Source organism: Micromys minutus (genome assembly GCF_963924665.1).
Source record: "Micromys minutus genome assembly, chromosome: 2".
Taxonomy (NCBI): domain Eukaryota; kingdom Metazoa; phylum Chordata; class Mammalia; order Rodentia; family Muridae; genus Micromys; species Micromys minutus.
This window is the reverse complement of record NC_137971.1, coordinates 78,509,213-78,536,467: the sequence shown is the minus strand read 5'-3', so window position 1 is coordinate 78,536,467 and position 27,255 is coordinate 78,509,213. Positions and strand designations below refer to the sequence as shown.

Sequence of the window (27,255 nt, the reverse complement as noted above, 5' to 3'; positions counted from 1 at the left end):
AAAATCTTTTTTTAAAAAGACTGCTAGTACAAATCTATAATCCTAAAATTTGGGAGGCAGGAAGAGTTCAAGAACCGACTGGACTACAACCCAAGACCTTGCATAAATACATACACAGAACTAAAGGAAAAAGTTAAGTGTACACACTGAGGATGTAGCTCAGTAAGTAGAATGATTGCCCAACATATACAAAGCTCTAGGTTAGTTCAAACAAAAAAATAAACTGAACATTGTGATACATACTTTTAATCCCAGCACTCTGGAAGAAGGAAGAAGAACTAATAGTTTAGGGTTCTCCTTGGCTACATAAGAAGTTAGAGGATAGCCTGGGAAAACCAAAACCCTGTCTCAAAATTAAAACAAATGTTCCCAAAGTCAATTTAATCAAAAGACCCCCCCCCCCCAGTTAAAGATCTGAACTAATGGGGTTAGAGAGCTCAGTTATTAAGGGTACTTCTTGATCTAAGGGTCTGGGTTTGGTTTCCAGTACCCATACAAGGTAGTTCAAAACCATGTGTGATGCAGGGCTGGAGAGATGGCTCAGTGGTTAGGAGCACTAGCTGATCTTCCAGAGGTTCTGAATTTAATTCCCAGCAACCACTTGGTGGCTTATAACCATCTGTAATGGGGAACTGATGCCCTCTTCTGGTGTGTCTGAAGACAGCTACAGTGTACTCATGTATATAAAATAAATAAAACTTAAACAAAAAGAAAGCAAAAAATTTGTGAATCAAGTTCCAAGGAATTCAGAACCTCTGTTATGATCGCAGTGAACTCACCAGGCATACACATGGTAGAACAGACATGTACACACAGGGAAAACACTTAAGACACAAAACAAAATTAAATAATTTTTAAAAATATATCTAGAAAACTGTCTTGGGAAAAAAAAACAAATCAAAAGGAGAAGAGGGGGTGGGGGAAAAAATCTAAACCACTAAGAAATGCATTTTTGTACCACATGAATTATTCTCCACTAATTTTGATGATAAAAATCATAAAAATGAAAACTTTTCTTCTTCTAGGTCTCCAAAATAACACTCAGCCACCCTTTGATCACAAGATATCATATACATGTAAAATTAGTGCCGTGCATATGGTGATTTATCTTTTTCTATGATAGACAATTACAAGGTAGGAAAACATAGTAAGCCAAAATAGTTATACCTTAGTACAACATCTAAAGGAATTGACTTCAACAGCTTTCCAAAAGCCTGTCGAATACGAGTTCCGCTATGGACAAGCTGAACACGGCAGACATCAACACACCTATGAAAAGTAATAGATAAAGCAGGTGTAGTAACATTCCCATGCACAGTATGGTCAGAGACAAACATGTGGTCTCTTTCCGTACCTCTGTAGCAGATCATCTGGCAAGGAAGAGGACAAAGCATGGAGACTGCTACACGCTTGCAAGCAGATATTCACATCTTCAACAAGAGCTTTAATAAAAAAGAAAAGTTACTTTCAATGACACCCCACACACACAAAAGTGTATGTTATCTACTGAACCCATTCACTCACTCACCCATTCATTCACTCACTCATTCATTCACTCACTCACTCAAACAGGAAGCACCAACTATGGACTATGCCCTACTCTTGCCTGAAATCATTTCTGATAGTAATTCCTAGGAAATTAATACTCAACAAAATCAAGTTGACCATTCCACAAATAAATCTTATTCTTAAAAAAAAATAAAATGTTAACTTCATGAAATAAGCTAACATATAAGATTGAAATCTGGAAATTCGGTTATTTTTCAAATACTAAGAATGAAATATCATCTAAAGTGGGGACTATGCATCTTTACATCCAGAAGTGTTGACTTAATTACCTCCTGCTAAACAATATTCTTTAAAGGTTAAACAAAATTGAAATGTAAGTCTCTTACTGTTGGCTAAAAGGCCTTTAGAAAACTTATGAAAAGATGGGAGAGAGAATAGAGGTGCATATGTTTCAGACTTCTTCATTAGTACAGCCACTTCCAAAGCCCATGTCATTAACAGTTTCCTGAAACATAAAATAAAATTGGCTTTACATTGAGACAAAACAAAAACCACAAGACACTCTTCTATCAGCTTTTTATTTTTCAAAGAACAAAAGCAGTAGCAGTAGCAGTAGCAGTAGTAGTAATTTTTTTTAAAAGGTGGATCTGGAAAGGCTGCTCCAGGGGAACCCAACACAATCCTCCAAGAGCACTGCACTTGCTTGCACACACAGAGAGATACACAAAAAACATACAAAATTAAAAGGAAACTAAAACTGTAAGTAAAAAGCAAAGTCTAAAGAATTTTCTGTGTCATGGTATTGTGTCTGAAAAGCAGCAGGATGCCACAGGAAAAGCTCACCAAAGTAGAGCCGTGCAGTACACACAGAAATCAAGTAACAGAATCAAATCGGATGCTTCATAATGAAGCTGTAATCTACATTTCTTAGCCTCAAGTTACAATGAATTAATAAATTTAGAAATTAAATTATCATTTAAAAAATTACTTAGGTACCTTGTGTCCTGGTTAAGATTATCTTTCTTTAGCAATATTCCCAAAAGATTTAATATAATTGAGAAATGTTTCTTTGTGGCTGTAGTTACAGTACTAATCACTGCACCATCAAATAAGGAAGGGGATGAAGAGCTAAGACTACTGGATATGAAGTGATCGTGCCTGAAAAATAAAGTGGAGACCATCTTTTCAGCTGTATTCAAATGAAGTCAGCAAGGTCAAGAAACAAAACATCCCTGTTCTTTTTTTTTTTTTCTTCTAAGAGCCTGTGAGCACAGTACCTGGTACAATGGGAATACAGAGTGTAGAGCACCGCATACTGAATGGCAGGGAAGTGAACAGCCAGGTCACTATGCACAATCATCAGATTCTTGCTCAGCAGTGCAAATACAGTTGGAGACAGTGCCCACATCTGCCAAGGTAAAAACAAAGTATGTTTATGACTCCCCTAAGACACAGGCACACATAGATAAACAGTCTATTTTTGGAATCAAGTGTGCTTTTAGACACTGAAAACCTAAGGTGGTATCCTGAGCTTGGAAATTATTCTATCTAGTACACAGAGCTAAAGTTCTCAGCAAATACTTTCTCAAGTTATGCTTTGCAGCTAGGTGGCATCCTAGTTTAGCCCAGCAATTCCTCAATTATCCCATGGTCATGAGGCATCAGCCAAAACAAGGAATGTCATAACAAGGCTGCCTCTAATAAAGCTATCTTTCCAAAAGGAGTACAGAGTAGTAATGTTCACACCATGCTGGGTAATCAAGTCACTAAACACAAGTACAATGTAAACAGGGATTGTATGGTATGTGAAGTATACCTCAGTTAAGCCATTTAAAACACAAATAAGAAACAGTTACACAACTAAGTCTGGGGCAAAAGACCAGTTAGCTGATGTCTGGTTTAAGCAAAGCCCTTTGCACTATTTGATACCATAACCTGTATCTCCTCAATGTTCAGCACACTGCAAAGGGCCAGGTATCTTGTTCAATAACAAGCTAACAGCCCTGACTCCATGAGCATTTTTCATTCACCTCTTTCCCTCTAGGTCATAATGCTCCATCTGACTACCTGCTACATCCACTTCTATCTGAATGACAGATCAGAGGGCATAAACCTTCTCCAATCTATACAGCACAGGAATTTTTCAAAAATAAAACTTAATTTCCCACAGACATCATATTTAAGATGAAACAGCAGGGAGGAGCATCTATGGGACAGTGTGGGCACTCTTGAGCACATAAACTAGAGAAAGCAAGCATAACCATCCATCTTCTTCCTTCTCAGGAAACTGTATCATTTAATACAGAGCATTGCTTTCTACTAAAATTATTTTCAACTCTGTATGGTCCAATATATAAACTAGGTGCAGTAATTCTAAAATCAAAATCAGATGGCACAATTCCAATACTTGAGAGGCAAAGGAAAAGGTGGGCAGATCTCTAAGTTTACACCAGTCAGAGCTAATACAGCTAATTCAAATAAAAAGGAATACCAAAAGGATGGATGCCACATCAAATTTCTTGTATCCTTTGGTTATTTTGGTTTTTTGTGATGATGGGATTGAATTCAGGGCAAACACTCTACCACCTAATTACATGCCCAGCCTTCTCCCTCCCCCATCTATACACTGGGTATGTTTCCTGAATGCTGATGACTTCATCATGACATTTTCACACGTACAAAATGTATTCTGATCACATTTCCCCTCCTCCATTACCCTCTTATCCCATTGCTCTCCTACTAATCCTTTTCTTCTCAAACTCTTTACTTCAACTGTGTGTCCTTTTGGCTCTTCATTTGTTTTGAAAACCCAAAAAATTTATTAGTATAGTTTACAGGAATATAAGCACCTTACCAAAGGCTATATACACAAAGTCTCTCCTTAGCAACTATTAATTCTCTCTCTGTGATACACACACACACACACACATACACACACCCTGGGAGAGATAAAGAACTTTTTTTTTTCTCATTGTGTAGACTAGTATCTAGTTACAGGCTGGCTGGAACCTGTAATCCTCCTGGGTGCTCAGATAGCAAACATATACCATTATATCTAGCTATATCCATTTGTTTTTATTATTTTGTGGGGGGCAAAGGGGAATGAGTTAGTTCATGTTCTAGACTCATACTCTGGACCTACAGACTGTTTGTGATCAAATGTGGGTCCTCTACAAGAACAGAACATTACTTGCTCTCATTAGCTGAGCAATCATCTCTACATGTCCTTTTTTTGAAGTTAGAAAAAGTGATCCTTCTTTCAAAAAAGAAGAACCTGGGCTAAGAAGATGGTTCAGTGGATAAAGGGCTTGCCATGCAAGTATAAGAATAACCAGCATCCACATAAAGTAGAAAAACATCTGTAATCCAAGCACTCAAGATAAGAAACAGACAGACAGACAGACTAGCTTAATCAGCGTTCTCCAGGTTCAATGACAGACCCACTCTCAAAAAATAAGATGGAGATTAATTAAAGAAGGTATTGAATGTTGAACTCTGTCCCTGACCCAGCCCAACACCCACACAATTAAAATATATGAAGTTATGAATTAAACATGGTGATGCAGGCCTATAATTTCAGCACCTAGGGTCAGCCTAGATACAACAAAAGAAGGAAAGAGAAGAGGAAAAATAAGAGTAAAGAGAAGAAAATGAGATAGGGAAGGCTGGGGAGAGGTTAACCACACATGGATAGACTGTATGGCCAGGAATGGTGGCATATGCTAGTAATCCCAGGACTCAGGATGCTAAAGCAAGAACACAGTGAGCTCAAGGTCCACATACAGCAGAACTCTACCTCAAAACCAGAAATAACACAAAATTCATAAATAATAAAGTCTATAAAATTAAAGACTTACCCCAATTAGTGAGTTTTTGGCATTTCCAATTGTAGTCAGGGCACTGAGATCAAATATAACTACAAAGTTGGCATTGTCAATGTTGAACACATGATTCTGAAAAGCCTCATGTTTAATCTCAGAACAGGCATCAGGAAGCTGAAGACTGTGTAGCAGATTGTTTAGTGCACAAGTCATTTCTCCCAAAATTAATTTATAAGCAGTCTCTAGAACAGGAATATTCTTCAAGCTAAGCACTGCTTGATAAACAGCATGAGCTACAGCAACAACCTATAAAAAAAAATTTTCAGGGAACTGATTAAAATCACTATCTGAATGCAGCACCCTAGGGAGATGACCCTGCAAGATTTAGACACGGTCCATAACAACAAAAGGTTCGTTTTTTACAAAGCTCTATGAACTTATCACAAATAAATAATGCTCTTAAAAGCTGCTAATGTGAGATTTTTAAGGGGTATTGAAGAGTCTTATTTTGTTTTAAAGTCATGCCAACACATACAAACAGCTGCTTAAGCTCCTCCATCTACGTAGGTCTACAGTCAATTTGGAGTATCGGCTGATTAATAACCAGAAATTTTACTTTTAATATATGCAATACTTTCAAACTTGTAACAGAAATATATCTGTCTCTTAGGCTGTTGCTGGATTTAGCAACTTTTGTGGGTTCTTCCTTCTTCTACCCTTCTCCACTATCTATCTCTGAACAATAAATAAAAGAGAAAAAAAGGATAGAGAGAAAAGAAGATTCCTGAATAAAGTGAGGTGTCAGAAAAAAAAGGGCATCATTATCCTTAAGATTACTTTCTGCTGATTGGGGATATCAGGTCTCTTAAGTCAAGATTGATCTTCAGTGCAGGATATCTATTTCTTCTTTGTTCACAACTACTTAACAAAACACAATGAACAATGACCAACAACAAACCAACAGGACCAAGAAACTTGTCCCCTTCTCAGGGCCCTAGCTTTTGCATGCCCTCTGAAAAGTCCCCAGAATTCCAAATGTCACATAATGGTAGAAAACATCTGGAGCTGGCAAAATCATGCCGCTGCTAAAGCACAAAGCACATCAGTCAGCTGCTGTGGAGAATCTGAAGCAGCCCCATACCTATTAAAACAAAAGTACATTCTTATATTTCTCTGTTTCTTAAAAGAAACCAAAATTCCAAAATTGTCACTAGATTTGCCTTTGTAAGAATTTACCAAAATCAATTTAGTAAAAGTAAATTATGGGTATTCTAAAAAGATAATTAGTACTAACCAAAGTATTCACTGTAATCAGTCAAGTATTATTACACAGTGACACCGTCTACTAAGCAACAAAAGTTCAATGTCAAAAAAAAAATCCATTTGCGGTTATCAATGTATTACTCACCTCCTTTTCTTTGTGGTATCGTAGAAATAGTAGTTTAGATGATGGTATAAAAAGCTTTTCTACAAACGATGATGGGAGTTTTGTATTTATCTGCTCAACAATCTAAAAGAACAAAATTTTAAATAAGTTTACGTAAATTACAAAAAGGCAAGGAAGAACCTTAAATGCACATTACAAGTGAAAAAAATGTCAATCTAAAAGGACAACATAGGTGGCAAATCTTTAAAAAGGCAAAACTAGGGACATGGTAAAGGATCTGGAGTTCCTTAAAATTCTAAAATTGAGTAATGAGTCAGGAGAAGACAACTGACAGCCTACAGTGAAGAAGACAGGCCATATGTTTCTAATTATAGGAGTTGAGTACGAGGTATAAAGGCTCGTTATTCCAGCATATTTTAAAGAGATCAGCTACATGGCTAAGTAAAGAAAAAGAATTTTTAATTAAAGTTTTTATTTCCTAAGAAATCAAATATAAGCAGGTTTTTGAAATTAAGTCAAATACATTCTCCCATAAGGTGCATATCAGGAGCACTACTGAGTCTAATGAAAATGGGGACATGTCATTAATACACAGATACATGAGACTAAAGTGAGCTACCAAACACTCAACACAAATTGATACTAGGAAAAATACATATGGGACTAGAAAAATTATCAATGGATTCTTTAAATATAAGCCCTTACTTAAAACACATTAAGTAAATCTCTTTAATTTCTTTCACATCAACTTAAAGACCTACATAAACAATTTAAAAACAACAAAACAGTAATTCACATACCAATGTGAGCAAATTCAAGACTGAGATGATATAATCGGTACCACAAGTCTGGCAATTCTCCAGTTGGTCTAATCCATATGTAATGACCATGTCACAATGTATAGTCATGCTAGGATCCAAGCTGCCGAGCAAAACACCAACACACTCATTAGCAGCTGTCAACACAGCCTCAGAAAAAAACACTTGGTTTGCAGCCGTCACGCATCTCATTACTCTGTATAGAACCTGCAAATGGGGAAAACAAGCACCTTTTTAAATACTCACAAGCTTCTCTACAGTACTATTTTCTATTAAATGCAGTTTCAATTTAAAAATATCTTTCTTTTCTGGTTAACAATCTTGTTTGAGTTTTTTTTTTTTTTTTTTTGGACTGAAAGGAGGACAAAAAGAGTAAACCAGGCTGACTTTACAGATGTGCACCTCCACAGCTTATAGTTGATTCTCTAATTCTTGGTAGCTAATATGGGCATCTTTAATACAATTTAAAAAAAAAATCCTGGCTAAAGAGTATCCCAAATTACTGTCATGACAAGAAAAGGTACTTGTCTCCCTTGAGCTCACTCAGCTCAGTATCTTTATCACTGTGATACACATCACAACTTAGCACACTTTAGCGATGTCCTACTCACATTTGCTTAAACACACATCTTAAATTTTTAACAATATCTTCAAAGTAAATACTAAAGTTGCTCTAAGCTAATAGTAAAGTTTGTGTATCAATAATCATGATAGCCAAGTATCCTACAATTGAGCCCTGAAAGTTCTTTCTCAAAATAAGAACTACAGATATACACAATCATATTAAGGATCATAAAAACCAGAGGGATTTCCAACATACATAAAAATCACTGTGTACTACATTTCTAATAATAAATGAAATTTTTGAAAAGTGAAAATGTCCGTGCCACAAAGTATCACAGACCTATATCAATCAATAATACCCAATGGGTTGTCTTTTAAGCCTGTAAACAAGTTGCCTTAATACTATTCATAAAAGACAAAATTGAAGGCCTTCATAACATATTCAAAAATATGTAACCATTCTAAGAAAGCTTATGTTTCTTTCCTTTTATTCTGCATTTGAGTTAACTGCCTTTACTTCAACTCCTCTCTTGAAGCAACAACCTTTTACATGATAAAAAGAAAAGAAATAAACTAAGCCATTATGAAGATTTTAGTTACCAACATGCAGACATAGTTGTGTGTATAATCTGATACTTGTGCTAATACACAGCCACCTTACCAAGAATTACACAATACCTGCTTTATTTAGCAATGTGTCCAAAGTCATACTCCTAAAAAGCCAGCACTGTGCTTCCCTGCCTGCCACTAACACATCTCCCTCCTCACTCCACAGCAGTACTCTTGGTTCAGTTCTGTTAGACTGCACTGCACTTTGACCACTCAAGTGCTGTAACTGTAATCTGGTCACTTCTTACACCTGGCTTCAGGCTGATATTTTTAAAGAGTATCTATCTCTTTATATCAAAAAATACACAAACATGCAACTCCTAAGTGTCATCCTCATGCTCAAAGAAAATGACCAATTTGTTTGCACTGCAGTAGTGGGGATGACATTCAGGACTTCCATGAAAGGCAAAAGCTCTACTACAAACCACACATTCAATCCAAGAATATAACACTTTTTAGTATATGAGTCTTATTGTGTTGAAAACTAAAGGGGAGGGGCTGGAGAGATGGCTCAGTGATTAAGAGCACTAACTGCTCTTCCAGAGGTCCTGAGTTCAATTCCGAGCAACCACATGGTGGCTCACAACCTTCTGTAATGGGATCTGATGCCCTCTTCTGGTGTGTCTGAAGACAGCTATAGTGTACTTATATGTAATAAATAAATCTTTAAAAAAGAAAAATAAAAAATAAAAATAAAAGGATCCAACTTGTTTGTTTCTGTTTTTTGAGACAGTTGTCCTGGATCTCACTCTTTAAACCAAACTGGCCTCAAAACTCAAGAGATCTGCCTGCCTTTGTCTGCAGAGTGCTGGGATTAAAGGCATTCACTACCATACCAAGTAGGTGAATCAATTCTTAAAGAGAGGGTAATATTACTGTTTAAGTTTTAAAAGTCAATACTAAAATAATAAGTAACGGGCTGGAGATGGCTCAGTGATTAAGAGCACTGACTGCTCTTCCAGAGGTCCTGAGTTCAATTCCCAGCAACCACATGGTGACTCACAACCATCTGTAATGGGATCTGATGCCCTCTTCTGGTGTGTCTAAAGACAGCAATGGTGTACTCATATACATAAAATAAATCCTTTTAAAAAAAAAAAGTGCAGGTTGAGGAAAAAGCTCAATGTTTTGTCAAGTGCAGGTACGGATGGAGCCTGTGCAAGGTACTAAGTTCAATCCTCAGTACTTAAAAAAACAAAAAAAATTAAAAAACATGGATCTGTAAAGGAACTCCTTAACGAAATTTCAAGGATGTGCAAGAAATCAAGATAGCTCTTTCGGGCTGGAGAGATGGCTCAGTGATTAAGAGCACTGACTAGTCCTCCAAAGGTCCCGAGTTCAATTCCCAGCAACCACATGGTGGCTCACAACCATCTACAATGTGATCTGATGCCCTCTTCTGATGTGTCTACATAAAGTAAGTAAACAAATAAATATTTCTTAAAAAGATAGCCCTTTCTTGGTGAGGTGAGCGCTCAAGGATAGTGGCTGAAAAGCAGGCTTCCCTACTTTCCTGAGTAAAGAGAAGCTAGGGTCAAGCACATTTAACATGTTTCGCAACTGAAAGGTCAATAGAGTTCAATGGGTATAGGAGGCCCTCACAATACAACCCAGTTTTTAAAAGACACTTACATCTGTTACATATGCCTCGGTAATTGGTGGGCCCCGAATTGGGCTAAAGCGCTCCCCAATGCTCCTCACCACAGTACTAAACACACGGAGAAGTGCTGCCAGCTTTGGTAATGACACTGATGGAGGAGGAACATCTTCATCCACTGACTCCCCGGAAGCCACATGGCTGAGGTCCTAGATGTGAATATACAACAATCTTACTAAAGTAGTATAGTACAAGATTTGTTGTGGCTTTATTGCTATACACTGGAAATCAGGAATCAAGCACAATCCCTTGCAAATACTAGGTAAGCACTTAACAGTGAACTTTACTCCAGTCTCTATTTCTTTATAATCTATTATAAATTATTATATCTAGACACCAACACTTTATTCATTTTTGAGATAAAAGTCTCACGATTTCCAAGACTTCTGGACTCAATCCTCTTAATTCCAGCCTCTGGAGTAGCTGAGACTTATCCTGTAAGTCAGTCTCCCAATTCTTTATTCTTAACGTGGACAGATTTTTCCCCTTTTAAAACAATACCAAGTCGCCCTTGCTGGCCTGGAAATCAATATGTAGACTAGGCTGGAATCCAACACACAGAGAGTCACCCAATTCTGCCTCCTACATGCTGGGATTAAAGATGTGTCAACTACAACAATCTTTTAGAAAGATTGTTACCATTTAAGAGTAATTTTAGCCTAAAAGAGGAAATACCAAACTCCATATACCTAAAGTTCTCTAAATCATTCCTTACAAAACCAGATAAAATAACAGAAATGATCTGCACCAATGCAGAGAGGAATTGGAAAACAAACCCTAATCTTTATGCATATATTATTGTATAAGTACAAATAAAACATTCCTATATTTGTTTTCTACTAAATTCTCATTCCGTATCATCTTTGACCAAAATATTAAAAATATATTAATAGCATATACTCCAAAGGAATGGGGTTAGAAATTTAAAGAACTACTCTATAAACTTATAACCCAGTTGAAAGTATAAAATATACCCAAAGAGAATGATTAAATTGGGTGTTAGAATCAACATGTCTACAGAAAATCAAGTACCAAATGAAAAAGGGAAGTTGTCAGAGTGGCACACACCTTTAATCCCAGTATGTGGGAGGCAGAGGGATGTCTGTGAGTTCAAGACCATCCTGGTCTAAGAATGGGTACCTTTTGAAAGACTAACAATCATCTGTATAGGTGAGTAGGGGGATGAGACACAATTTATATCCTGTATATCCCAAAATTAAATAAAAATAAAAATATCCTATTTATTTTTCCTGAAAAAAGGGAACACTCCAGTGATGAAAGTGGTAGAATAATGAACTCTAACTACAAGCAGCAAAGAACTAAAGCAAACTTAGTATTTCAGACAGCCTTCAACACCCAACAGAAATTATGGTCCTCCCATAGGAGACAACAAAGGCTTCAGCACCACAGTGAGTCCAGAGCAACGGCAAAGGCTATAGGAAGTGCCCTGAAAGCTGTCAAGTGGAGTCAGCCTAGTTTTGCTCTGGAGAGCATAATAAGAGTCTCTGAATATGCTAGGGCAGCATCTTCAGGGGAGTTTTCATTTCTAAACAGTATCCATCTGCCTTTTGGTAACAAAAAAGGAAAGAGAAAGAGAAATTTGTGTTCAAGAAAAATATCTGCTATTAAAAATATTCAAGCTTTGCATAGTATCAACCTAGACATGTTCTCCTCTATTAACTTAAAAATACCAAAATAAAAAAATAAAATCCAACCCCAACAATCTTAAATGTCAGTCTTAGTTATTTTTAAAATCAATCTACTTCTGTTTAAAATCGATCTTTGAATTTTCTAAGAATCACTTAGAATTGGCTTTCTACAACTTACCTCTGCATATGCCTCCATGTCTTCTAAAAATTGACCAAGAAGAGTGGTAGAAAATGCAAGGTCAGCTACCCAAAATGGCTCCAAACTCTGCAACCACCCTTGACATCATAAAAAAAAATTTGAGGCGATTAAAAAAAAAAAAAAAGGTAGGGTACCAAAATTAAAAATGAACCCTGCTTTCAAGTTTTTTATTCTTAAAGCATGACCTGTATCATAATATTAGGACTGCCATTAAAAGCATGCTAGCAATTAATCATGCCTTTTAATAGAACAGAAAGGTAACAACCTTCAGAAATCAGTGTGTAAATCTTGCATAGTTTTTTTAATATCTACTCTGTGTGTGTGAGTGTGTGTGTGTGTGTGTGTGTGTGTGAGAGAGAGAGAGAGAGAGAGAGAGAGAGAGAGAGAGAGAGAGAGAGAGAGAGAGAGAGAGACAGTACTACCATGTACTATCAACCTAGCTTTCTATTCCAGGGTTAGAACTAGTTGTCAAAGGTGTGTATCTGGCTTCACAATGGAAATGACAAGCATATTCTCACTGGCAAATGATCTTTCAAAAGTTACTACACCACATATGCAGGCAGAGAGAAACTGAACCCTGTGGATAAGCAGATGTGTACAAGTAAACAGTTCAGCTATCATTTGTTCTCGTTCATACATGACAATCTTCAAAACATTTGTGGCTCGTTTAAAACGATCAAAAAAGCAACAATTGAAACAACCTATGACCAGAATCTTCTATTCTAAGTTTCAGGGTATTCCAACCTCTTCAGTTTTTCTTGCTAAACAGACTACAGATGACCTGAGATAAAGTCTTTAAATTCTCACAGGTGTAATCTGTATTTTTTTCCTAACTAGAATTTATTGTATAAGTATGCTTTGAAAAGATCAAGAGCTATTAGGTGATGCACATATGCAAATATACCTTCCTAAAGCAACCCTTTTTTCTAGATCAGACCAACTCTTTTTGCACACTATTTACAGGACTGACACAAGTTAAAGACTTACCAGACACCTGCTGTGTGAGGGAGGGTTTCTGAGTGTGATCTATGTGCCATCCAACTAATATATCAACTGTATCCTTGATGGAGATAAAAAAAAAAAAAAAAAAAAAAAAAAAAAGACAGGAGGCCAGTCATTTTAAGGTTTCATTGCTATTTTATCAGTGAAATCACACCACATTAAAAGACCCTAGAAAAACCTGTTTAATTTACCTGGGAGCTACAGAAACAGAATAAAAGAGCTGTAGTCATGACACTGAGGAATATTTCCCCTTCTATCCCAAAAGTATTAATGTATTTTATAAGAGTGAATCATTGTCATCAGTATCACCACTGCTGTGATAGCAGACTGGTACTCCTTTCCCCCAAAACATCACTGGTCAAGTATTTAAAGGGTCAGAACCTTGTTTTCTGATGTCCCACTTCTTTACACAACAGTAACACCAGAAAGTATGAGAAACTCACCCTAAAATTAGTGCTGAAAATATGCGGGTAGCATCGAGCCACCAAAAGAATGCACTTAACACATTTGCAAAGTAATTCTGGTGTATCCACATTTTCAAGAATGGATTGTAGGCTGGTCATCACAAGCTGAAAAGCAAGTTAAGATCATAAACATTTGACAAAGTAGAAAAAAAATTAAAAAATTGCTTCATAACTGATTATACCAATAAAGCATAAAACTAAAGAGTATAAAATACCACCACTTTTATCTAAATATTTCAAGCTTAGTTTTTTAAAATAAAATTTATATCAAGTAAAAGTTTATTCATTATATTGGACTGAAAAACCAACACTGCTGTCTATCTATTATAATGGCTATTAATACTGTCCCTATCATATCAACTAACTTTAGTGCTAAATAACTCCTCTATGTTTGTTATCCATAAGTAACTATGGCTATGACTGAATTTAAAGTACAAAAGTAAGATATAGCCAGATATGGTAGCACATAAACTCCTGAGAGTCTAAAGCTATTCTTGTCTACACAGAGAGCTCCATGCCAAGTTGGAGAGATGGCTCAGTAGTTAAAAGCACTAACTGCTCTTCCCGAGGTCCTAAGTTCAAATCCCAGCAACCACATGGTGGCTCACAACCATTTGTAATGAGATCTGATGCACTCTTCTGGTGTGTCTGAAGACAACTACAATGTACTTATATATAATAAAATAAATCTTTTTTAAAAAGTAAATAAAAAAGAAAGCTCCACGCCAGCCAGGGAAACATAACTCAATCCACCAACACAACCCTAAAAAAAGTAAGATGTGCTTGAAAAAATAACTTTTTAAAAACATCGAAGTTACTCTAGAATCAGCATGTAGGAAAACGTTAGGCGTTATGGTCCAGGCCTTTAACTCCAGTATGTGGGAAGCTGAGGATAGATCAGAAAAGCCTGGGCTACAAAGGAAAAGCCTTTCTTAAAACAAAAAACAAAAAAGAAAAAATTTTCAGAGTAAATGTTAGGCGATTAGTATGTTTTAAGACAAAATTATATGCATTTTGTTTCTAATCAAATTAATCTGGAGAGCATGAATTAGCCATGGCACCCCACAGATGACATTCAGTCTTCTTTCCACTAAGACTCTATAATGAAAATAGACCTATCACCAACACTGTTGCTAAAAGCCACTTTCCTCACAGAAAAAGTTGTTTTGCATGTATGTACAAATGTATGTACATGTGTGTGCTCATATGTGTATGCATAAATGTAATGAAGAGGTATAATGCAGGGCTAAAAAGAAACACTTGCTCTTTTTTGAAGAGTACCCAGGTTTAGTTCTTAAGACATGAGGAACAGGTCAATAAATGTTTGTAACTCCAATTCCAGGGCATCTGATACCTTTTTATATTATTTAGATTAATAGTTTTTTACATTATCAAATCTAAACTTGGGGGGGCGAGATTTAGAAATTAGCTGTAATATTTAGCTTTAGTCTCTCTCAAAAACTGGTGGCCTCTCCAACTAAACAAACTCTCACAGTGGAGTTCCTATTTTCAAATCTGCCAGTCACTCTAGTATTAAGCAACTTCAAAGGGAAACTTCTAAAAAAAATTTTAAAAAACGTAAGTACTTTAATTAAATTAAACAAAGGTTTATTCAAACTCAAAGGCACTTCATTTGCATGGTACTGTCCTCAAGAGTAGGCAGCTAAACCTATCCTTTACCTCATTCCACTCCATTATGGGTCCCTGGCTCTCACCTGCATCACCGAAGAAAAGGCTTTCTTCTCCCCAACAGTCTCCAGCGCTCTATAAGTGGCACACAGGTAGAGGAGCTTCACCTCATCTTTCGCAGATGAGCTAAATTTGCTAAAAATCCACTTGAAGATCTTCTCAGCCTCATAGCTCAGAGAAGCGCAGAGAAGGCCAAGGCAGCAAGCTCCCTCTTGCCTCAACTCCTGAAGCAACTTACTACTGTTTGTTTTAATGCAAATGGAACAAAAACATACAAAAGGCATCAATTTTCAAGGATGAAAGTATGACACATCTTATAAAAGAATGTCTCCCAAGCATTAAAAAATTCATAGAAACTTTCCAAAGCTCAAACTAAATAAAAAGGTGAAATACTACCCATTCTACATCTGTATCCTCTGAATTCTACAGTGCTCATAAGTCCCTTTATCAGACATTAGATTTCTTTACAAAATCATTTACTAAGAAATACTAAAAAACTCCACAAAGTGCTAAAATCCAGGCTTCAGGTTATAACTGATTCACAGAAAGAGGCATAAGGAGATTATTAGAAAATGCACTCCATTTCTCTATAATACGCAACAAGTAAGGACTCCAAAGTAGAAAATGTTTAGTAGCTAAACCACAAACTTAAAAGGATAGCAGTTAAAATTAAGTATTATATTAGGCAATTATGTAAAATAAGACATCAGTGATTTGCTAAATTGAGTGTATTTCAATACTGCAATTCTTTGGGATCCTTGCACATCTATGCAAAACCTAGAGATAATTTGAAAGAAAAATAAAGTTCCCCTGTCCCTTTGCTCTCTAAGCATTTTTAAAACTCTGGAACAGTAGCTTCCATTCATGAAAGCATCAGCTGGTGTCTTTCCATAGCCAATGTTTAGGAAAGAAGATCTCTTTCAAATACACTCCATTTGTATTCTATAATAATTAACATATAAATAACAAGTTTAGAAGACTTAAAGGTGTGGTCCCAGGTCTATCATGTTTACTTTGTTTTTATAATTTCCCTCAAAGTCATCTAAATGTGACCAGTCTTACTTACCTTTCATTTAGCACATCATGCACAGCAGCCAAGATATTATCCAACTGTTTAACTAGTACCTTAAAAAAAATATAAAAACTTCAAATTCTACTTTAAAACAGCAATGCATACATTCTTTAACTTATCTTTTCATTCAGATTATGATTATACAGAACTCGATTTACATGTTTTAAAACTCTCTGGAACAGCTTTCATTCATAAAACCATCAGCTCATGTCTTTCCTCAACCGATGTTTAGAAGATTCTCCTTCAAGTGGAATTCTCCATCACATGAGGATGGCATGTTTCACACTTCAGGCTATGAAAGAAACTAACTCACAAGAAGTAAGAGTCATAATCAGTATTAAGATACATTCAAGCTCATTTTAACTGACAGCCTCTGGAGAGCATTTACATGGAATAACAAGGGGATTGAGAGAGGTATATAGTGACACAGCAATGACAGAATCTAGGGCTGACAGCATGAACTTCACTGCACATCTTTCTACTTGTTCTATAATCAAAACTTTTCACAATGAAACCTGAGGGAGGAGCCTTACTGCATTAGTCTTTGTAATTTTCTCCTGTATCAAGTTCTTAAGATCAAGAAAATTAAGAGTGGAGAAGTATTTTCTAACTGCCTTTGAAGTTTGTCTTAAGGACTTTTCCATTTCTTGCCATTATTATTTCAAAGTGTATGTGTATTCACAAAAAAAATACTCGTTTGGAGGCCAAATGTGTCTGATCACCTGGAGCTGGAGTTACAGGCAATTTGTGAGGTGTTCAACATGAATGCTAGGAACCAAACTGAAGACCTGTACAAGAGACATCCTTAACCTCAGATGCCCAGCTTTTCCTTTTTTTTTTTTTTTTTTTTAATTATTTTATGTATGAGTACACTCTAGCTGTCTTCAGACACACAAGAGAGATCAGATCCCATTACAGATAATTGTGAACCACCATGTGGTTCCTGGGAATTGAACTTGGGACCTCTGGAAAAACAGTCTTAACTGCTTTTCCATTTCTTAACCCCTGGTCTCTAGACCACCCACATACATAAAACATATAGCCCATACTTCCACTTTATGTATAAAAAATAGAGGTACATTGCCCTGTCCAAAAAAAAAAAAAAAATCCTACAGACAGCAAAGCTATCCACAACTCTATGTTTAAAAACTATTTTTTAATGCACTTTATGAAAGAAGACACCAAAGTGACTGACTTCAACAACAGACATTTCCATCATAGATAAATGACACATTAGAGACCTATCACTTCAAGGCCCCTTAACATTGGCTAAGTGCAAAGTTAGGAAGCCCTTCATTTTTTTCCTAGAAGCAAATCAATCAATCCCTGCTGAAAACTCCCAACATGGAACCACATTGTGTACTTTGGAAACCCTGACAACCCTCAGCAACTTTAAGCACATTTAAATTTACTCACCAGTTTATTTTCTGGCTGCTGAATAAACTCCTTCAGCTGCTTTACAGTAGCCAGTCTCCGGTCTCTGTCATCTTCCCGGGTGATCCTCCGAAGAAGATTCGACAGTCGAGACTCATCAGAGTACGACATCGATCGCTCTGCGAATATAAATATTTTGTAGCCACCTAATATACTAAAAATATGAAGTGTACATCAGACATTCTAAGTTACATCAAAACCAGGGTATACTGGCATCTCCTTTGTTTGGCTCTTTATAGCTACAGAAAAATCCTGTTTCCAGTTCGACAGACCCTCAAAAACTTAAAGATAACATGAATGAAAACCCACAGCAAAGTAAGCATCTCATCGAAGAAGACCAGAGCTAAAAAAGAAAAAAGCTTAGAAACTATCTTTTTTCAGTTCCATTTCAAGCTATTTTCAAGATCCAGGTAAAAGGGGGCACGGCAGCGGTTAACTGCAGTCCCAAATACTATTCTGAGTTCACAAGTTTTGAGATTAAGGAAAAACAGGGAAGTCATCTCAAGAAAAACAAGAACCAAAAAAAGAAAAGGAAGGAAGGAAGGAAGGAAGGAAGAAAGGAAGGAAGGAAGGAAGGAAGGAAGGAAGGAAGGAAGGAAGGAAGGAAGGAAGGAAACAAGGGAAGGGAAAACAAAACAGGAATGACTCCAAGCCAAGGATGATGTCTCTATATAAGCAGAAGACCAATGCATGTTTCTATTTCTCAAGAGATGCCCCTGCAGGAAACCTCTTGTTCACATTATCATTTCTCTAGTTTAGGCTAAAGGGTGTTAGGAATCAAGCACGGTATAAGAGTAAAAAGTGCACCTAACCACTGAACCATCTCCCTAGCCCAAGAAATCAGTTGTTTTTGTTTATTTTTTAAGTTAAATGCATTTTTTAAAGGTGGTATCGCGCTGGCTGTTCTGGAATTCACTATGTAAACCAGCCTGGCCTTGATCTCACAGAGATCTACCTGCCTTTTCCTCCAAGTGATGGGATTAAAGAGATGTACCATTATGCCTGGTTTAAATACACATTATTTTAATATTCTGACTGTTGAAAGCACTTTATTTATACTGAAAAATCTGCTAAAGAAGACAAGATGTGGGTATATTTAACTAAAAGACTCCACTTACCATATCCACTGCCCATTCAGAAATCCAGAAAGTTTTTATCCAGAAGCTGGGCACATCTTTAATCCCAGCAATTGGGAGGCAGAGGTAGGTGAATCTCTGAGTTGTAGGCCACTCTGGTCCATAAAGTAAGTTCTAGGACAGCCAAGGCTGCTAAAAGAAACCCTGTCTTGAACAAACACTCTATTACCCAGACATGTAACCCTTTCTTACAGGTTAGCAGTTGTGATGGTTTACATGTGCTTAGCCCAGGGAGTGGCTTAGCCCAGAAGGTGTGGCCTTGTTGGAGGAAGTGTGTCACTCTGGGGGTGGGCTTGGAGACACTCCTCCTAGCTGCCTGAGGATGCTCAGTCTGTTTCTCAGCATCCTTTGGATGAAGATGTGTAACTCTCAGCTCCTCCTACACCATGCCTACCTGGATGCTACCATGCTTCTGCCTTGATACTGGACTGAACCTCTGAACCTGTAAGCCAGCCTCAACTAAATGTTTTTATTTATAAGACTTGCCTTGGTCATGGTGTCTGTTCACAGCAATAAAACCCTAAGACATGAGTTCACAGAAATAGTGTAAATGGTGACCTTCTACATGCTTTGCAACACACAGCTGCACTCATCTGTTCAAGGCCACCAGGTGTAATATGTCAACCCTGGATTCCAAGTCTTACCCTGTGATTTCCTCATGTCTTTGGTGGCTAACGCACGACTGCCATGCTGAACACTGGTAAACTCAGGGCTGGTCACATTGTTAATCCTCAGCTCTTGCCCCAACGACTTCCGACCATAAGTATTTTCCCCAGATCCTCCATTGACACTGTAGCCACCTGAAAACAGCAATGTTTACATTATCTCAACAGGGACCTGCTTCATTCCCTCAATTAACAGGATCTTATCCATTTACAACCCAATTCTCTCATCTCCCCTCTGCTACCTGACTCCAACCCATTTTGATTCTTTCAATGGAAGGGAAGTAGAGAAATCAAAGTTAAATTCAAGCACATTTTGGATGAGTAAATGAGACAGTAGCCTGGAAGAACCTCAGATGTTACTTGGAGGGTGGGTTAAGAAAAGACAAGTGGATCTAAAACAGAAGCATGCCAACAGAAGAAAATGTATATATACCCTTTTCGTCATTCTGTATGTCAGCATGGCCTCTGGTATCATCGTGCCTTTGCCGAGACACCACAGCTGAATTTGAAGATTGCAGTCCATAAGAGGAAGAAACACCCCTATCTCTGGATGAGGAGTATTTTAAAGTATCTGGGTCGGCTGATGCACTATCAGTTCTGAAAAAGAAAAAGGAAACTATTAATATCATAGCTTTAAGCAAACATTTTACTAGCCAAAGCTATATTGCATCTCTCCCTCTAACCTTTATGCTCAGCCATAACTCTATATAAGCACTCCACTGTCTAATAAATAAGTCTTTCAGCTGGAAAGAAATTGTCAACAATTAACTGCTTGTGGCTCATGCTCTCCTGTTGGAAGAGCCACCTGGATTATACAGACCAACTCATATTAATTTGTTCATTTACTTAATCTGCTTTTTTCACAGAAGGAAGATGTGTGCAGATACCAATGCACATCTGTGCACATATGTGGAGACTAACAGGTTGAGATCAAGCTCTGGTGTTACCCCCTCAGAAGCTGTTCATTTTGCTTCCCTGGGAGTCTCCTGCTGGATCCTGAGATCCAGCTGGCTAGCTAGGGAGCGCCACAATCTGCCTATCTCTGCTTCCCCTGAGCTGTGATTACAAATATACCTACCACATCCAGCTTTTTTTATGTGGGTGCTAGGAATCCAACTCAGCTCCTCGCGCATATTCAACAATCGCTTTACAGAGAAAGCTACCTCCTCAGCTCATGGGCTTTCTTGTTTTGCCTGCTTCCTGTCCCAGAAAAACTAAACAACTGGTCACTCTAGCTCAAGGATTCACTCCCATGATGTAATTCTAAAAAGTAATTCTTCCTACACTATCCTTCCAGAAAAGGTTAAGTGATCAGTCTTCTGGTTAAAATTTTAAAAAAGGGTCAGCATTGCAAAGAGACTGTGTACTCCAAAAATCTTTGTAAAGTTAGTACCTCTAGCAATGTCTACCAAACTCTCAAAGGAACTGTCAATTATCTGGCAGGAAAATATGCACTGATATTTGAAAAACAATTAGGCTATAAGAACACTAACTAAAGAAAGATCTTGTTTATGCTCAGCTATATTTTAATGCCTTCACTAAAAAGAATGCAACTAAACTTATTTAAAAAGCAAAAAATAAAGTTAAATTTGTATTACATTTTTACTATTATGAGTTGAGATGAGTGGTGGGTATATATATACATGTGCCCACAAGTGCCCCAGCAAACATATAAAAGTTAAAAACCACAACCTGTAGCAGTCAAGTCTCTCCTTCCAACATGTGGTCCCCAAGGTCATCAGGCTTGACAACAAGAGCACTTAGATACATCTTGCTAGCCCAGCAAACAAAATGTTAAGAGAAGGCAAGGTCTCAGAATTCCAGACATGCTGACTCAGAAGGTTGGGGTTAGTAATGTAATTACTGTCAGAATAATGTCTGACACTTGGGAATTAACAAGTGGAGTAGCCCAAGACAAAACTCAACAACTTTATCCAGCATTAGCTCCTCTTAGTTTATGTATCAATTTCCTCTTCAGTGAAATAAAGAACCAAGGCAAGCTAAAAGAATTTCATGAGTCTTATTCTTCTAGGTATCACTCAAAACAGAAGAAAACCAACTATTGTATTTTGGCATATGAAAAATACAAATAAGTAGTTGTTTGTTTGATTGTCCCAAGAAAAAGAAATCCATCTTTAAAATAATAGTAGTAATAACAGTAATTCTTCTATTACAAATATCTTCTGAGCTGATGATAAAACCTACAATCTTAACTACTCAGATAAAAGCAAGATCACAAAGTTCAGAGCTAACCCAGGCAATTTAATGACACCTTGCCTCACAAAAATCTGATTTTGTGAGTGTGACTCTCAGTGGTGGGTATATATATACATGTGCCCACAAGTGCCACAGCAAACATATAAAAGTTAAAAGTCACAACTTGTAGCAGTCAATTCTCTCCTTCCAATATGTGTTCCCCAAAGTCTGGAGTGGTGTTACACACCTTTAATTACAGCATTCAAGAGGCAGGCAGGCAGATCTCTGGGTTCAAGGCCAGCCTGGCCTATAAAGTGAGCTCAAGGACACTCAGGGGTACACGAAAAACACTGAAATCCACCCCCCACTTAAAAAAAGGGGGGGAAAAATTATGGGGCTAGAGAGATGGCTCAGTGATTTAAAAAAAAAAAAAAAAAAACTGACTATTCTTCCAGAGGTCCTGAGTTCAATTCCCAACAACCACCTAGTAGCTCACAACCATCTGTAATGAGATCAGATGCCTTCTGGTGTGTGAAGACAGCAACAGTATACTCACATATATAAAATAAATAAGCACATTAGCTGCTATTCCAAAGGACTGAAGTTCAATTCCCAGCACCCACAGCAGCTCCCAACTGTCTGTAACTCCACTTCTAGAATATCTGGTACCTCACACAGACATACGTGCAAGTAAAACATCAATGCACATAGAAATAAATGAATCTTCAAAAAATCTGATGATTAGTAAGTAGAAGGGGTAAAGGGTAGTTTAGAGCTCCTTGACTACTATAAACAAGGGGAGGTTCTAGGCTTAATATGCAGTTCCTCAGAATAAACAAGACAAAAACCTGGAGGTATGAGGCAGCAGGATTTTGCATACATGCTTCTTTTTTACTTTATCATCCTGTTCTTATACCCACAACTGGACACCTTGGTCTGTACTTACTGCAGTTCTTGCTGATACAGAATGTAGAACAGGTCCGATTAAATTTGAATTCTTAATTAGAAAATCTGAGTCAGTGTCACAACATGGCAACTAAAACTCTTCAGGTATGCAGAGTCTGTGCCCATATAAACAAAGCTAATTCATCAAATGCAGAGAAATAAAATCCATGAAATTCAGGGGGTGGGTGGAGTTTCAGATACTTTATTGAAGACACTAAGTCAGTCACTAAGAATTAGTGCTCAATGGAGCATAAAAATTTATTAAACAATTGAAAAATAATCCTTCATATCCCTAAAAATAGTATATTAAATGTTTACTTATAATCAACTAATATATTATTACTTTCTCAAAAAATACTGGGAAAAAAAGAAGGGCTTATGGGCTTCCTGGCAAGATTGGGGAAGGGGAGAAGAAGGTCTAAGAGTGGGTTTTCACCTACTTCAATCTGAAAAAAAAATAACTTAGTAAATGCACAAATCAGATAAGCACATGACTAATTCTGATATACAAAACTTGACTATCAATATTTACACAGGCTGGCATTTCCTATTCCCAGTATGCTCACATGATGCCCATACTATCCTAACTAGTGCTTTGTGTGAAAAAGCAGTAACATGAGACTGCAGATTGTGCAAGTTAAAAACATCTGGACTGAGACTCCAGCCCTGGCATTTTAACAGCACAGTCCCTTGTTTTCCAGGTGTTTGATTTCTCTTGTATAAAATTCGAATTAATAGCTATCTAACAAGGCTGTAACAAAGCTCATATACAGAATTCTTAACAAATACATAGCTTGCAGGGCACAGTAAGAATTATGGCCATAATTCAAAATAAACTTGAATTTTCAAAGCTAAAAGCATATATTAGCAGTTCATGAGCAATAAATGTAATAAAAAGTTCCTACACTACATGTAAAGCAGCTTATGCTCTTAAATGAAATGAAGCACTATGCTGCCACAAAAAGTTTCTAACTGACTAGGTTCATGTAATTTCCCGTTATGCTTACAAAACCAAGAGTGATTTCCCAATTCATTAGAAGCAAAGGTTCTTACCTCCCAAAAGTTATGAACGCTGAATTTTTTTTCATCATAAAGTTATTTTTATAAAAATTTAACAATAACAACTCACTAGACCAGACCACTCTATGATTACAGCCCCAAGTGCCCTCCTGGTCAGGCTCTTCTAATGCAAACTTGTATTTCCAGCCAGCATTGAGCACATGTATTTTGACACAAAATGCACAAAATTGGCTGAGCATTTTTATGAAACAGCAACTTTTATTACAATATCAAAACTGCTTATGTTTCAGAAACTGTTAGGCTGTTAACACCAACAAGACAAGACCACCACAGTCTAAAAAATAAATAACTATTAAGAACAGAAATAAGCACTTAAGATTTAGCAAAGCACAAAACAAAAAATATAGATTTCAATTCCAGAAAGCAGGAATCTGTGTTAAGCAAGATAGTTAGAAGGGCTTTAAAAAAAAAGCTATCTACCAGAATTAGTGTTTCAATTTTGTGGAAAAAAGAAAATATAACCGTTAGACTAAGAATCCTCACAAGGATCCAAAGATACTTCCACAGTCCCTTTAGTACTCTAAAAATGTGAAGAGGAAAAAAAGAAGAAATGCATAAAGTTTCCCAAAATGACCAACTGAAGTTACACCTGATGTACATGCCACATGAGAGGTAGTAAGTTTCTAAAGCTCATACCTCAAAAATCGCATACTGTGTAATATGGAGCCTTTGTGGTGTTTTGCATCAAGTCAATCTGTAAGACAGCAGTTACAGTATTAGTGAAGACAGCGGGTTAAAACATTTGTTCAAACATGAAGCAAATCTCACTCATGGGTTAGATGCTTTTTCATTAACTATGGCCACTGTAAGTTCAAATACTGAAGCAAAAAAATCCCGATGGAAAGCCACTCTGCCTTGGAGGACAAAGATTCTTTAAGTGGCAATCAAAAAAAAAAAAAAAAAAGAAGAAGAAGAAGAAGAAGAAGAAGAAGGAAAAAGTGAATCCATAAGATTTAACTGTAACATACAGATCCTGTGTGAATATAATTACCAATCATTTTATTTACCTATATTAAAAATCCAGGAAAAAAAAGTATAACTCTAGGAAGCCAGTCATTTCAGGTGACCCAAATCTTCAGCCCTCATAGATTTGACACAGATAGGAGACAGTAACTCCTGGATAGTCTTTGATACAGCTCCTATAAGCATTACATAGAGCAACTCCATTCCCCCCAAAAAGCCACCTCTAGAAAGTATAAAGTCAGGAAATTCCCTATGAGGAAGCATTTCCATAAAGGACCCTAAAATGACTTGATGCAAACACCATTATCTAGTGGTGCCACTGGAATAAGCATCATCACATTAAGCTGTGTTTAACCTGGGCTGAAGAGATTTCATATCCATGGCTAGAGCAAATTTGTAATGGATATAAACCAGGAAATGAGAGCAAGGAGGTAAGAATATATACCCTCTGCAACATTGATATGCAAAAGACAGCTGAAGGAGATGTCAGGAGCTCATTCTGCATAAAAATGATGTATCTTTTAAAGCTTATATCTAATACTATCCCCATAATGTCTGTCTCAGGGTTTCTGTCTGCTCCTGTGAAATACACCACGGCCAAAAGCAAACGGGAAGAAAGGGGATTATTATTTCAGTTTACAACTCTCAGGTTACACTCCCATCACTGAGAAGAAGTCTGAGTAAGGACCCAAGGCAGGAATCTGGAGGAAACTGAGTCCCTGGCTTCCTTATAAAATTCAGGATCACCACTGCCCACGGTGAGCTGTGCCCTTTTAAAAAAAAAAAAAAAAATTGCCACACAGGCTTTACCCTCAGGCCAATCTGATCTACCATTTTCTCAATCAAGGTTCCCTCCTCCCAAATAACTCTAGCTAGTGTCAAGGTGACCAAATATTAACCAGGACAGTCTCTTACTCACCTGGATTCAAACATGTTTTCATGAAGGAGAAAAAAACAAAAAGCCTTAGGGCTTCAAGAACACCATTGTCACCTTAGAAATATAGTCCTAAGATGGAGTCTAGCACTGAAAGACTGATTGTTTGGGAAGCTCAGACACTTTCCTTTTATTCTTGGTGTATAAACATTTAGCCTGCCTGTATGTATGTAAAATCTTTGCACATCTGGTTCCTGCAGGAGCCAGAAAGGGTGTAAGTTTTCCCTTGGAATTGGAGTTACACAGATGGTTATGAGCCACCATAAGTGCAGGAATAAAACCTGGGTCCCCTGCAAGAGTAACCAATCCTTTCATTGCTTAGCCAGCTTTCCAAACACTCAGAGACTTATTTATACAAAACTCTTTTTTAAAAAAAATGCATTCAGGGTTGGGCATGGTAGCACACAGCACTCAGGAGGCAGAGGCAAGTGGATCTCTGTAGAGTTTGAGGCTAGCCTGGTCTACAAAAAAAGCTCAAGACAGCTAAGGTTCTTTTACAGAGAAACCCTGTCTCCAAAAACAAAAAATTAAGAAAGAGGAAGGAGGAGAAAGAAAGAGGAAGGAGAAGGGAAGAAGGATGGAGAAAGGAAGGGGGAGGAAGAGAAGAAGGAAGTAGCAAAGGAAGAAGGAGGAGGAGGAAGAAAAGGAAGTAGCAACAGCAGCAGCAGTAGTAGTATTCAAATTAACAGAATGTCTTTATTTCAAAATTATAAATGAATTTGCATCAATTTTGCCATATTAAAAATATAAGTACTACAATTTCTTGGTAAAATTTCCTTAAGTACTAAGTGACTATAATATCGAATTTTTTATTACTTATTTATAAGTTCTATTACCTATTTTTATTGTAACTCAGAATCTAGTAAGTCTAGAGTGATTGAAACAAAAATATATTTAACAAATATGAAATAACAAGTTTTATCTTATCCCAAAGAAACTCCAGCTTTTAGCCACTGATTCTAGCAGATCTCTAAAATCTTGGAATGCCATGCCCAGAAAGACTCTTTTTGTTGGGGGAGTCTAAGCCACACCACAAAGTGTGATGGTAAAACTTAGAACATTTGAATTATATAGATCAAACTCCAGAGAGCTAGAAACTAAAATAACTATGCAGGCAATTAGCTACAGAACTCCAATAGAAATTCCCACAAAAGCTGGAGCAAGCATCCCAGTTGGGTACTATTAAACAGATACCAACAAGAAGTCATACCATCTGTGATTCTCCAAGGAAAGGACAACTGCAAGCTCCATATCTGGAACTTTCCTGGGCTCTGCCCTATGTATGCATCACTAACAGTAATATGAACACTTTCTGTGGTAATAAACTGTAATCCTGATATATAAGGACTTTACTTGCAACTAGCATCAGAAGTAAGAACAGTATTAGGAACTATACTCCCTCTACCTGTATCTACATTAAAAAAACAGCAACAACAAAACTAGCCAACTGAATATACTCACC

General features: G+C 37.1%; 1 protein-coding gene across 3 annotated transcripts in view; it reads right to left on the bottom strand.

The window, feature by feature from the left end:
• SMG1 (SMG1 nonsense mediated mRNA decay associated PI3K related kinase) overlaps nt 1-27,255 on the bottom strand; it is a gene marked incomplete at its 5' end in the record, with an annotated part of 98,913 nt that overhangs the window by 52,673 nt on the left and 18,985 nt on the right. For 2 of the 3 annotated variants that reach the window (XM_080912415.1, XM_080912414.1), the window contains 8 exons: nt 1,168-1,269; nt 1,355-1,442; nt 1,896-2,014; nt 2,506-2,667; nt 2,787-2,917; nt 5,367-5,636; nt 6,739-6,840; nt 7,518-7,727. In XM_080912415.1, the coding sequence (XP_080768541.1) occupies nt 1,168-1,269; nt 1,355-1,442; nt 1,896-2,014; nt 2,506-2,667; nt 2,787-2,917; nt 5,367-5,636; nt 6,739-6,840; nt 7,518-7,727 (1,184 nt within the window). Of the gene's footprint in view, nt 1-1,167; nt 1,270-1,354; nt 1,443-1,895; nt 2,015-2,505; nt 2,668-2,786; nt 2,918-5,366; nt 5,637-6,738; nt 6,841-7,517; nt 7,743-10,340; nt 10,515-12,192; nt 12,291-13,200; nt 13,274-13,658; nt 13,785-15,394; nt 15,609-16,434; nt 16,494-17,856; nt 17,994-19,654; nt 19,811-20,108; nt 20,273-27,255 lie in introns of those variants that run through there. The other variant, XM_080912416.1, reaches the window with a different exon arrangement.